General features: G+C 37.6%; 1 protein-coding gene across 7 annotated transcripts in view; it reads left to right on the top strand.

The window, feature by feature from the left end:
* Positions 1–570: 570 nt before the first annotated feature.
* LOC105036134 (ubiquitin-conjugating enzyme E2 28) overlaps positions 571–14,493 on the top strand; it is a 36,892-nt gene continuing 22,969 nt past the window's right edge. The window contains exons 1-3 of one of the 7 annotated variants that reach the window (XM_073246748.1): positions 571–773; positions 1,228–1,334; positions 2,745–2,831. In XM_073246748.1, the coding sequence (XP_073102849.1) occupies positions 1,265–1,334; positions 2,745–2,831 (157 nt within the window). In that variant the 5' untranslated portion in view covers positions 571–773; positions 1,228–1,264. Of the gene's footprint in view, positions 774–1,227; positions 1,335–2,744; positions 2,832–14,493 lie in introns of those variants that run through there. The other 6 variants (XM_073246751.1, XM_073246753.1, XM_073246761.1 and 3 more) reach the window with 6 other exon arrangements.

Raw genomic sequence — 14,493 nt, 5'->3', positions numbered from 1 at the left:
TCGAATGACCTACGACCTGTTTGGCATGCCTATTAACTGATTTGTATGAATCCGGTAGCGATCCATCCCTAAACCCAACTCATATCTTCTTTTCCCCTCTTAATCCATCCACTTCTTCCTATTCATCGAATCCTAACCCAACCCGTCAAAACTCATACATATTTTTCTTTCTGTTTACCGAAAGGCTTCACAGCAAACCTCTATTTTTTTTTCTATTCACTAGAAGGCTGCTGAATCTTAGCTGTGGCATTTTTTTTTGCTTTTATATGGACATGAGGAAGACTACCATAGCATCATAGTAACCCTTTATCCTTCTCTTTCCTCACATGATGTTTGTAAATAAAGGAATGAAAGGCTGCCAAAACGTAGACAGCAACCCCTCCATATTTCTAATAAGAAACATAATATTGTTTCTGATATTACGATGAAAAAAAAAAAAACTAATAAGAGAATAAAAATTACAAATATTCGACATCCAAAAATGTTTAATTATTAGAGCATAATATGCTAAATGTGACAATCTTAAATTATTCAGGATAAGATAATCCTGGATAAGGATAATGTATGATCTAAGATCATGTTATCATTTGTCTCACCAAACGCCTCCTTACTGTCCCAAATTTGGGCAGCATTGCTCTAACTCGAAATTGGCTTCCCAGCCCCGGTCTTTAATACCTCGAAGCATTCTATTTGAGGGGAGTTTGAGAACGGGAGAAAAACCCTAGTGGTCGAAGGATTGGCTCCAGAACTCTCATTTTTCTTCTTGTCAATCGGTACGTTTTTGTCTCTGATCGATCTTGTTTTCTTGGATTGCGTTTCTGTTGTTGATATTTTCCTGGCAAGTGCCATAAATTATTTGCTTGTTTCTTACATCTATTCCTCTGGTCTAGTGTTTGGGTATACGGTGTGAGGATTCGATATAGCAGTTTTGTTTTTTAGCCTGGATTCTGTGTTTGGGACATTCTTCTGTTTCTTGGGGTTTTTCTTGATGGATTCTATGTTTGTGTTTATTGGGTATTTCTTCAAAAGATCGGATTTTTACTGGAGGATTCTAAATTTATGTTGTCATTCTGGAAACTGTTATTAGAATTTGGGAGCATGTGATGGAGGAGCTTTTGCTTCGTAACATTAGCTTTTATTGATTTTTCTGGAAATCAAAATTACCTTTTGTCTATTATTTCATGATATTTATTTAAAATGGTTGATTATTCTTCAATTGGATTTTAGTGGCTTTGATAGGGTTGACACTTTTGAGTAACCGCCAATGGCTTCCAAGAGGATTCTGAAGGAGTTGAAGGACTTGCAGAAGGATCCTCCCACATCTTGCAGCGCTGGTTTGTTCCCTTCCATGCTTGCTTCTTCCTGGATGATACTAATTTCTAGATTTTTTTTTAAAATTTTAAAATCTTTCTTGTTCCACCCTTTCCACTTTGGTGGTAGGTAGAGTCATTTCTTGTGATGATGGTAGAGAAAATCATTGATGAATGATGACCATCATTTCAGTTTGGTTTTTCTTCATCAAGTCTAGTTTTATTTATCTGTTGGTTTTACCAATCATGTGCATTATATGGCATTTGCTTAAATTTCCAGTGCGAGGTTATGTTGAATGGAGAATTACCTTGTTATGCCTTCAAATAGGGATCCATGAATCTTGGATCCTTTAATAATACTGCATTAGACTGACTGAATCATAGATTGAAACAGGAAAAACTGGTACTGCTGGCAGTTGGTTTCAGTTGTATCTACAGTGCTGCTGATATCATTATGATATATTCATCTGTTATGAGCTTGTTATGTAATTTCTCTTTTTTGTGGTAGTTCATTGCTTAAATTTGTGAATTTTCAGCTGTGATTTGTGATATCAAAGTGATATGGAAATTAATTTTATCCTCTATATTTTTTCATTATATTACATATGAAAAGATCTCTTCAGTTGTGGGACCATAACAATGCATATGATGGAAATTTTCATGAACCACTTTGCTGCATTTGTAGTAAGATATTGTATTTAGCATATAGGTGATATATCATGCTTAAAACCACCGGGTTCAATGGGCAGCAATTTCTAAATACAAATATTTCTTTTAGGTATTCTTGGCTCATGTAATCTGTCGCACTTCTAGACTACAAGTTTATGAGTTGAGTTCTGATTGACATGTTTTAAGATAATCATTCTTCTCAGCAATAAATAAATAAATAATGTCGGAGTGTCTGTTAATCCAGAAATGTTGGTGGAGGCAAACTTGTTCTAATACTAGTCTTGTGCCTTATGCCAGATATATAGTCTGCGCATGCTTTATTGACTATCACTTTTGTTCTAGATCATGTATCATCATTGCTAACTATATTTTGTTGTGCTAGTCATTGTACTTTCTAGAAGATGTTGTTTCTTTGGTAGTTTCACTTTTCAGTTCTAATGGTGTCCAAAGAGTGATAATACTGAGAGAAATATCTTGACATGAGCTCAATCCTATTCACTTATCGAAAAAAATGCAGCAATGTTGTGAAATGTGGTTGACAAAATTGACCTAGCTAGTTGGTTCAGAGATAGATGTGATGGCTAGTTTGTTCAGTTATTGAAGTCGAATGCATCTTGTTTGGTTCAAGTGTCAAAATTAAGCTATTATGAGAAGGCAATAATTTTGGAAAGGCAAGGAAATAATGCTTCTTTAACAAAAGAATTTTATTGCATGTAAACCTTATATACACCAATTCCACCTTGAGTTTTTTTTTTTTTGGTCTAGCTGGCTCATTTGGTTTGGTGGCCCCCAGCAACAACATGATTATACGATTGACTGAATCTTTTGAGACACATACTACAATTTTGTTAGGTAAGCCTAGGATTCGACTTTAAGAATCCCAAGATTATTTGCATGTTCGATGTGGATCTATGTGCCATATGCATATTACTCCATTCAAATGTCAGGAAAAAGCATTCACTAGGATGAAACAATGTGGTTTTCTTGTGCTTATGATGCATTTTGGGTCAGGGATAAGTGTTATCTTAAAGCAGGAGCATTGATCTGGGTGCCAAAATATCCAAATATGATTGTTATTTGTTGTCTTTTCTCTCTTTCTTGTTGCTTAGGGGGTTTTGTTATTGTCCCTATTTTAAAATGCAATGCATGAGGCTGTACATGCATATGCAGTCCATTTTCTGCACCACATTAGCTATATGCCTTCGCTGTTTATGGTAATACCATATATGGGCCAAAAAGGCAGTAAACTTAACACTCCACATCCATATGTGTGGGTCAATCAGTATGGTTGGCTACATATGTGATCTGCTTAGCATTATGGGCCAAATTTGTGTTGCACTCTTATATGGGCTTATGTAGATCGAGCATGTTCAAGTTGATGGTTAAGTTGAATCTGGATTTCTATTAATTATTAGTAATATTAATATTATTCATCAATATTATTTTCTCTATTAATTTTAAGCACTGAATAATAAATACTATTTGTTAGTTATTATTATTAATATTAATATTATTTATAAAAATATTAATATCACAATTGTTTTTATTATACTAAATGCATTTTAATTCATTTTGGTATCCTTAAAAATAGTAACTTCAGATGTGCATGTATGTGTGGTTTGCATACTTAATATGTGCTATGTGGTACATTGATCGCTTGCTTATTGCATCCATTTTTTAAAACATTGTTATTGTTATATTTATTTGGGGGAATATATGTATTTTGTTTAAGTTTTGATAGATAGCTAGGATGGTATGATGTGGTAGTCTTTTGTTTCTCTTTAGTCCTTAATGTTAGTTAGATGATTCCTAATCTACTGCAGGAGCCCAATCAACACTGATTGGCTGGCCATTCTCTAATGGCCCTAGCTCTTTTAGAGGAGAGAATGGTATCATGTGCTCTTTATTGGAATTGCTTTCGATGTCAATAGTTCCTCTTCCAATGACTCTTTCATCTTCTTCATCTTCCTCAAACAAGGAGAAGGAACTAGAATACTTAGAATGGCAATGCTTTTCATGCATGAAGAGGGACAAGAGAAGTTTGTCTCATGGATGGATATAAGAGGTAACCGATACCTTGTAACTGCAGAGAATGAGAAAAGAAAGAATAAGGAAAAGGAAAGAAAATGAAAAAATGATTAGATAGAGCATCTTATCTGGTTTTGGTTTTTGTCTCTGTTGTTAAAGGCATATGGTTGCTTTATTCGTGACTTAGTTACGATCATTTGATAGGATTGAGCAAATGTGATCCATTAAATTTCATTTTCTTGCTAGATGTTTAGAAAAGATCCGGTGACATATATTCAGTTTTAGGTGGTGAGTTGGTGAAAACATTTTTGTTCTTTACTTTCTCCTTTTATAATTGCTGAGCAAGATTTGATTATTTTCCTTGCTTTTGGAACATCAATTTGTGCCTTTTTAGTGTTTTTCTTTTAAAAGAAAATTGCACTGCACAGATCAGAGCCATGAAATTTAGAAAAGAAGGACAAGGAGATAAAGAACTATAAATACTAAAGGTACAGTTGTATGTCCTGACAAAATCATGATTCTTTTTATTTTGCTTCTAGTTTTCACGAAGGAGATTTATAGAATCCATGAAATTATTACTAAAATATTAGTTTCTATCTTGTTTTGCTTACATTTTTTTAAATTTATTTGGAACTCCATGATTTTAACAACCAAACTCTTTTTATTAAAGTTGCATAAAGCAGTCATACAACACTTCATCTTCTGTAAAACTGACCTAGTGGGGTGTACTGACTCAATCTAAGGGCATGTTTGGTTCACCTTAGGTGATTAGAGTGAGGGCTATAAATTGCCTGAAGTGACTTCTGACTGTCCTCAGTTGAAGTCATCGTAGCACTTCTTTGGGAATCAGGGTATAAATTTGGCACTTCAATGTTCACTTCTATTGAACCAAACATGTGGAAGTTCCTTCCATGATCTGATCTCCTTTGACTTTTGGCCACTTATAGTGAATCAACCACACCATGAGTTATGAATAAAATGAAGGATACTTTTTCAGGGGAGCATAGTGTTGGGATATACTGACCGATCTCTTTTACGCCGACTCACCCTCGGACCTGTCCGACCGACGCCCGACTCTACCGACTGCACCGACCGACGACTGTCGACAGTAGCTGTCGATATTATCCGATCGAAGGTGTGTCGGTCGGACAGACCCATTCTGTTCCCGACTAGCCGAGCGATGGAGCCCAGATTATCGACTCACTGTCAGGCGGGGGTGGCAGCCGATGTCCGACTCCCGCAATGCACCAGACTAGCCGACGGTGTCTCCGGATCTTCACCCGACGTCCCACAGTCGAATATCGATATATGATCGGTCAGCTCCCACAAACGTCGTACAACTGCTATGGGCTGCTGTCCTGACAAGGACATGCGACGTGGCCGCCCTGGGGGCATCGTCCTGCCAAGGACATAGGTCAGTCCCAGTGATTTGACAGTCCACGGTGACTTGTCGGTCCGTGGAGACTCTAACAGTCTCCGACGATTTGATAACTCCCCGGTTGTCTGTGCCATTAATGGCGGGACCACGCCGCGCTCTACTATAAAATGGGAAAGGCAACAGTGTTGGTGGGGGGAGGAGGTTTTTCTAAGCTCCTGGGCTCTCTCTCTCTCTCTCCCTAGCTCTCTCCTGCTGAACCTCTGATTCTTTTCTATTATTGTCTAGTCTCCTCTCTGAATTGACCGTTGGAGGGTCCCCACCGGAAGCATCTTCGGTCAGTGTGGACTTCTCTTGCAGGTGCTCGTTCCCGACGATCAGGCGATGAGGGGATTGGTCGCAACAGATTTGGCGCGCCAGGTAGGGGGGATCACGACCTCCACAGAGCTTGAAAAATTCTTTCAAGATGACAAGAACCAGGGTCGGCGATCAAGAGCCACCGGATCGGTGAGGTACTCTTCTCGTCGGGAAGAGGCCTCTCCTCCACCCTCCATGGCGGAACCCAGCTCTCCGCATCTTATGGTGACCACGGAGGCGCAGATCATGGCGATCGTGCGGCAAATGACTGTGCTGACGGATGCAGTCAAAAGCCTTCAACAACAACCAACCCAGTTGCCGCACTCACCGACGGAGCAACCGACGGCGCACCCGATGCCGTCCAGGAGCAGCCGCCGATGCCCATGTCGGTCTCTATCTCCTCCTCAGGAGCAGCCGTCTCAGCATTCCCACCGAAAAGGGGGGAGACGGCCACGGCATGACACCCACCGATCTCAGCATCCCTCTCCTTCCCAGCTGGAGCGAGCGAGGAAGGAGAAGCGGCCGCGGACACCATCCACCTCCTTCTCAGATTCATCAGGAGATTTGACCCCTGGGGTCTCCAAACACTGACGGATCGACGACTACGAATGTAGGTTCGAAGAAATCGATCGTCAGCTTACCCAGCTCCAGGTGGATGGACAGAAGTCTTCGAACAACGTCGACTTCTACACCGCCCAACCTCTCTCTCTCGACTCATCCTCGATGAGTCGATTCTTAGTCGGTTCAAGATGCCTCATATGGAGCCTTACGACGGCTCCACCGACCCAGTTGACCATCTGGAGAGCTACAAGGCTCTCATGACGATCCAAGGGGCAATCGATGCCCTCCTCTGCATCGGCTTCCCCACCACACTTCGCAAAGTTGCCAGGGCTTGGTACTCCAGCCTCCGCTCAGAAAGTATCCACTCCTTCGAGCAGCTCGAGCATTCTTTCGTGGCCCATTTCAGCATCAGTCGGAAGCCGCCACGAATCTCGGACAGCCTTTTCTCCCTCAAGCAGGGAGAAAATGAGATGCTTCGATACTTTGTGACGTGATTCAACGCGGCCACACTTGAGGTTCGGGACCTCAACGAAGATATGGCTATCTCAGCCATAAAGAGGGGGCTGAGAGGGTTCCGATTTACATACTCCTTGGACAAGACCCTCCTCCGGACATATATTGAACTACTGGAGCATGCGTACAAATACATGCGCGCAGACGAAGGAGCTTCCGACCGGCACCTGACCGAGACCAAGGGCCCGAAGGAGAAGCGAAGGAAAGGTCGGGCTCCTGCCGAGCCTAGTGGGCCCCTGACCGACAAACAGGTCTCACCCCAGCAACAGAGCTTGAGATCGCTCCGACGGTGGAGGTCGAGGCCGATGCGTCGCAGGTATGACTCCTATACTCCTCTCTCTGCTCCTCGTACGCAGATTTTGATGGAGATCAAAGGAGAGGAATATCTGTGACGGCCTCCGTCTTTGAAGGCAAAGGGCCTCGACCGACGAAAATACTGTCGATTTCATTAGGGTCACGGCCACAACACCGAACAGTGCATCCAACTCAAGGATGAAATCGAGGCCCTCATATGCCGAGGGTATCTCAAAAAATTTTGAAGGAGCCCGCCGACTCAACCCGTCCCCGACCGACGACCCCAACCGACTGAAGAGGCAGCGAACAACCAGCCCACGGTCGGGGTCATCAACATGATCTCCAAATGACTGGATCGGGGGACGACTGCTGGAGGGGAGTCGACGAAGAAGCTGCACCAAGATGATGTAATTACTTTTACAGATGAAGATGCTCAGAGAATCCAAACTCACCATGACGATGCTATTGTTGTCTCGACAACAATAGCAAATTATGATGTAAGAAGGATCCTTGTTGATAATGGAAGTTCGACTAATATTTTATTCTACTTGACCTTCTCCCGAATGCGACTGTCGGCTGATCGGCTCAAGAGAGTCTCTACATCCCTAGCAGATTTTGCTGGAGATGCTATCACGGTGGAAGGAGAAATTACTCTTCTCGTGACAGTTGAAACCGAACCACGATAAAGCACCGTCCACCTAACCTTTGCGGTCGTCCAAGTACCTTCGGCCTACAGTGCCATACTTGGAAGACCCGGATTAAACGCCCTCACAGCCTACAATGCCATACTTGGGGAGTGTGATAAGTGGTATATTTTTATATTTATTGAAGATATTTTTGGTAATTTATGGTGCTAACATCTTCTTAAAAATCTTAATTTTATGAATTTATTGAATTTTTCTAAAAAATAAAGTGATTTTAAAAAAATATGAAATTAGATATATTTATAAAAAAATAGATGTTAATTTAATTGAGGTATTTAAGTACCAAAATGAAGAAAATTTTTTGAAGAATTTAATACATATTTTTTTAAATTTTTCAGGAGAAAATCAGAGTAAAAATAGAGCTAAAATACTCCAAAAAAATAAAGAAAATAGCCTCCGGTGTATGGTGGACTGGTCGGTCGGTCCACAGAGCCAGGGCGTGGTCCACATGAATAGTTATGCGGTCCACAAGCACGGTTCACAGTGAGAATAAGATCTTGGGCGTGATCCAACGGCTGAGATTCAATCCGACCCAGATCCGACGGTTCAGACTCGTTGCCGACTTTGAATAAGAATCTTTTGCGTGATCCGACGGCCCAGAAGCAATCCATCACGCGATCCAATGGCTGTTATCGCTCCCGACTGTTTTAAGGACTCTTTTGCGTGATCCGACGGCCAGAAGTTCATTAGAACCCAGATCGGACGGCTGACATTTGATCCGACCCTGATAAGGATTATAACTCTGATTTTTTAGCAGATCTGGACGGTCCGAAGCTGATCCGACGGTCAAGAATATTCCTAAGGAGATTTATACGATTTCTAAAGGTTTTAGGACTCCTTTTCCTACCAAAAAATTATGAAAAATTTATCTATAAATAGGAGGTCCGGGAATAAGCTTTGAGAGCAGAAAAATTGAGTAGAGAGTGTAGGAAAAAATAGAGAAAAAAAATAAAATAGCTTTAGGGAACCAAAGAAAAGAAAAAGAAAAACCGATTCGCTCTACGGAGTATGACGGAAGATGGAGAGGTCATCAACCATCTTCCCGACGAAGCTTGGCTGATCAACTTCAGATCCTTGTTACAGTTTTATTTTTATTTTATTATTCTTTTTAAATTCTTTGTACTTGAATTTTAACTTCAATTAATACAAAATTTATTTTCCTGCACTTTAAATTCCTGTCTTTTATTTTTTTTGCACATAGATGCTAGGATCTAATTAGTAGATCTTAGTACCAATTTATTTTTATACTTTTTAAATTTTTATTATTTATTTTTATTGCAAGTAGATGCTAGGACCTAGTTAGTAGATCTTAGTATCCGATTTATTTTTCGCACTTCTAATTTTTGTTTCCGAATTAAATTGCTTTCTCCAAAATTTTATTTTATTTTTGTAAAATCAAAGATTTCAAATCAAAATCCTGCTTTCTCTGTGGATTCGATCCGACTCACTACTTTCTACATATTTTTAATTTTTATTGAAGTCAAAATTTGATTGATAATCATGGTGTCTTAACGACAGCATCTTGATCGTATCAATTTTTGGCGCCGTTGTCGGGGAAGGCATCAATTTTAATGTTTAATTTATTTGATTTTTTTATGACTATTGCTTACTAACTTTTTTTATCTTTTTACAGAAAAAAATTCAAAAATTCAAAAAAAAAGAGAGGAGATAGAAAGCTTCCAAGTTGGTGAGATCAATCCTAACCCTAGCCTTAACTATTTTTTTTAGTATTAATTACTATCTTTTTTAATTAATCTAAAATTCATCCACATAAATTTAATAAAAAATTATATGACAAGAGTAGAAACTTAATTTTTAGGAGCATTCATCATTGTAGATTTATTTTTGGTGATTGCTGGAGATAAGGTAAGCTTTCAAGTTTTATTAGTTCATGCATCTAATTTAGTTGCATAGAACCCCTTGTTTGAAATTGGTTGTGCATATTCATCTCAAATCAATTTAAGGGCAACACCTATAACAAGATAAGGTAGGAATTTCATCACCCTTCCTTGGCCCAAAAATAACCAATCAGCATTCCACATTAACCCTAGCCTAACTAAAATCAAGTAGACATTGGCCCATAGTATTAATCGAGTTCAGTTTTGAGTATTGTGGTGAAGTTAAGTGCAAAGTAAGTTCGAACTCACCCCTAAAACTGGTGTCTAAGGCTAGAGGTTACAAAGGCTCTACCTAAGTGGACTCGTAGTTATTTAAGTGGTTCCGTTAGCTTATCTGGCCAATTCAATTGGTGTCTAAGGAAAACAACGGAGAGACCCCCACGATCCCACCTCTTATCTGGCTAGTTGAAGGAAGTGAGAACAAACCCAATTTGTATCTAGACTAAGCTACTCTACATAGAACTGTTAGGTCTAAGAAACCCGTAGGTGTCTAGGTTTAACTGTTTGCTAACTTGATTGCAATTAACACTTAACCACAACTAATTCTTCTCATCTTACGTCTTTAGGTCTAAGACTTTTCTTAAGGATCTCACCTTTTGAACTTTTTTCTTTCTTTCTTTTCTCTTCTTTTTCTCCTCCTTCTTCTTTAAACAAAAAAAATCTTAACAACACACATATTAGGGTTTGTACTAATACATGCACGGTATAATTTTTTCTGACCTAGTTGAACCTAATCCTAAAATTGAACGACTGATCCATGTTAAACCTGAAAATCAAATGGATGAAAATTCTAAGAACCACCTAGGCAGATGAAAGAATATTTTATTTCTTCTACCTATAATCCATCAATATTTCCATCATTCTATGAGATCAAATATTCAGACTCTAGTCCTAAGGCCGATCTGAACCTAATAGCCCAAAGATTAGATAAAGTCGACATTCTTATCCAGAAATTTGATCAGTTCCTAGCATTAGGTCAACAATCTCCTGCACAATACACACCACCACCTAATTATCAGGAGATTTGTTCTATCTGTGCTAGTTCGGCCCATCATGTGAGTGAATGTTCTACGACTGCACAGTTTCCACCTTTCATTCAAGAACAAGTTCAAACTGCTCAAGGTTACTCCAATCCTGTCAATGACCCATTCTTAAATACATATAACCAAGATTGGAGGAACCATCCTAATTTTTTTTGGAGATCCCAACAGACTCAGGCTCAGACCCAAATTTTTTCTTTGCAAAACTTTCAGAGTAGGCCTCAATACCAAAACTATGCCTATAATAGTGGTCAGCCTAGTCAACCTATCCAGCCATCCTATTACAATCAGCCGTTATACCCACCTCCTCAACAGACCAATCTAGCCGATGATAGATTGAACCAACTTCAATAAATGATCATGACCCAACAGCAATCTCTTGCTAGGCTAGAAGCACAAATAGATCAATTAACTGAATCTACCATGAGGAGAGAACTAGGTCAATTACCAAACGAACAAATACCGAATTTTGAAAATGACCCACCCATCCACCAACTACCTGGACCAAGTCATCAATCCAATGTTCCACCTAAGAATCTCCAATTTGAAAGTGACAATGCAATTTCTGAGTTTAAAAGTGATAGGATTCTTAAGGACTCATACCAAGACCAGGTGAGTGAGGCTAGTACTGATGCTAGCCAAAAAGAGAATTTAGAAGAGGAGATTAGTACTGAGACTAACCCAATAGAAGAACCTGAGCTTAGTACTAATGCTGATCTAAGTGAAGAAAAAAAGAGAGTGGATGAGTTACCCAAGATATATCCATCAAGAGTCTCATTTTCTTTAGCCTTAGAAGCTAGTTCTTCCACTTTAGAATTACTATCTCCTTCAGAATTAAAATTATCCTTGGTCACATCTGAGTACACATGTTTAAAATCAAAAGACACCCTTTCAGCACCCATTACTTCAAACTTAAATCCTAACCTAAAAACTCAATTCATGAGCATTTTAGAAGAACAAATAGGAGAAATTCTCAACAAACAAGGGTCTGTGAATGGGTTTGTGAATTATCTTTCTAAAATTAAAAATAGAGATATGAAATACTTTCTTAAGATTGGCAACAAACTACTGAAATTTATTATAGACCATCTTTCTGAGATTGGCAATCCGAAATCATTAAAATTTGTCAATCCAATATTCCACACGGGATAGGTGAGAGAATCTTTATATGGTCTGGCTGAAGATGGTAAACTTAGCGCTTCCTGGGAGGCAACCCAGTTTTCAATTTCTACTTTTGCCTTTGCTTTCTTTTGCATTTTGTTTAAGATAATCGAGTCTTACTTTGTATCTTTTGTAGGGATCTGAAAATAATATTGGCTAAGTTGGGGAGAGAATCAATTTTGAAAAGACTTATGGATCATGTGATATCTCTCCTTTTCTTTCTCTTTACATGCACCGTTCATTTTTTCTACTCCATTGAGGATAATATCGATTAAGTTGGGGGGGAGAATAAAATTTTTAAGTCCTCAAGTAAGTTAGTATTTAAGCATTTGATTATACTTAAGAATCGAGTTAAACCAAGTATTTTTTTTTTAAAAAAAATTTGATGTACAGATCAGATAGTTTATGAGATATTGAGGGATCAAGTATTAAGAAAACTCAATAAAGAGTTAAGTTTAGAACTTAAACAGTTTTTTTTGAGCATTTCTAAATTTTTCTACCAGCATCAAAGGAGAGTTTACTTTCTATGGATTTGTGTAGAGTAACTATATATTTCTTCATATATTTAAAAAAATAAATAAAGTAATTTTTAAAAATTTTAAATTTCTTTGATTTTCTTGTAAATATAACTTACTAACCAAAAATTGATGCGATTGCGATGCTGTCGTTAAGACACTGTGATTATCAATCAAATTCTGACTTCAATAAAAATTAAAAATATGTAGAAAGTAGTGAGTCGGATCGAATCCACAGAGAAATCAGGATTTTAATTTGAAATCTTTGATTTTACAAAAAGAAAATAAAATTTTGGAGCAAGCAATTTAAGTCAGAAATAAAAATTAAAAGTACGAAAAATAAATCGGGTACTAAGATCTACTAACTAGATCGTAGCATCTACTTACAATAAAAATAAATAATAAAAATTTAAAAAGTATAAAAATAAATTAGTACTAAGATCTACTAATTAGATCCTAGCATCTTCGTGCAAAAAATAAAAGACAGAAATTTAAAGTGCAAAAAAATAAATTTTACATTAATTAAAATTAAAATTCAAGTACAAAAAATTTAAAAGAAATAATAAAATAAAATAAAAATAAAACTATAACAAGAATCTGAAGTTGATCAGCCAAGCCTCGTCGGAAAGATGGTTGATGACCTCTCCATCTTCCATCGTACTCCGTAGAGCGAACCGACTTTTCTCCTTTTTTTCTTTGGGTCCTTAAAGCTATTTTATTTTTTTTCTCTATTTTTTTTTATACTCTCTACTCAATTTTTCTGCTCTCTAAGCTTATTCTCGGACTCCCTATTTATAGATGAATTTTTTATGATTTTTTGGTAGGAAAAGGAGTCCTAAAATCCTTAGAAATCGTATAAATCTCCTTAAAAATATTTCTGAACGTCGGATCAGCTTCGGACCGCCCAGATCTGCTTAAAAATTAGAGTTATAATCCTTATCAGGGTTGGATCAAATGTCAGCTGTCTGATCTGGGTTTTGATGAAGTTCTGGCCGTCGGATCGCGTAAAAGAATCCTATTCAAAGTCGGCATCGAGTCTGAACCGTCGGATCTGGGTCGATTGAATCTCAGCCGTTGGATCGCGCCCAAGATCTTATTCTCGCTGTGAACCACGCCTGTGGACTGCGTAACTATTCCTGTGGACTGACAGACTGGTCCACCGTACACCGGAGGCTATTTTTTTTATTTTTTTAGGATATTTTAGCTCCATTTTTGCTTTGATTTTCTCTTGAAAAATTAAAAAAAATATGCATTAAATTTCTAAAAAATTTTTCTTCATTTTGATGCTTAAATTACTCAATTAAATTAACATCTATTTTTTTATAAATATATCTAATTTCATATTTTTTTCAAAATCACTTTATTTTTTAGAAAAATTTAATAAATTCATGAAATTATGATTTTTAAGAAGATGTTAGCACTATAAATTACCAAAAATACTTTCAATAAATATAAAAATATACTACTTATCACACTCCCCAACTTGAACTTTGCTCGTCCTTGAGTAAAGAAAGAATTTAGAATTAAGTACCGCTTAACTTAAAGTTTCGAATTTCATCAAATAATTTTCAAAAGACTATTGATATTCAGTAGAGTATAAATGAGATATATCATTGGGGTATTAATACTAGTCAATATGAGAGTTAAACTAAGAACACTAAACTTTTTCTGAACTTTTTCAAATTATCTCTACCTTTATCTCCAAATTATTAACTTTCATATGGACAAGTATATTTACTTCTATCCTTCATTTATTATTTATTTTATTACTATTATAATTATTATTTTTTTAATATTATACCGCTATTGAGTGTCTTAACCCCTTAAGCTTTCTGTTTGACTCATGTAGCGAGTTTTCAGTCAATGACTCCCAAACCAGATGGCTTTAGGGTACTAGGTATAAAATACCCCTCGAACCTACTTGCTCGAATCAAACAGGCTACGAGTTAAAACTAGCTTTACAACAAAGCTTCTTTGCCCTTCATACCTTTTGACGTGAAACTCAATGTTTGCTTAGGCAAAGAGGCCCGATTACTCAACATGAAGTACTTGAAATTTTTTTTTTTTA

This window comes from Elaeis guineensis, chromosome 1, assembly GCF_000442705.2.
Source record: "Elaeis guineensis isolate ETL-2024a chromosome 1, EG11, whole genome shotgun sequence".
Taxonomy (NCBI): domain Eukaryota; kingdom Viridiplantae; phylum Streptophyta; class Magnoliopsida; order Arecales; family Arecaceae; genus Elaeis; species Elaeis guineensis.
Note: the sequence above shows the minus strand (reverse complement) of the source record. Positions and strands in the feature narration are given on the sequence as shown.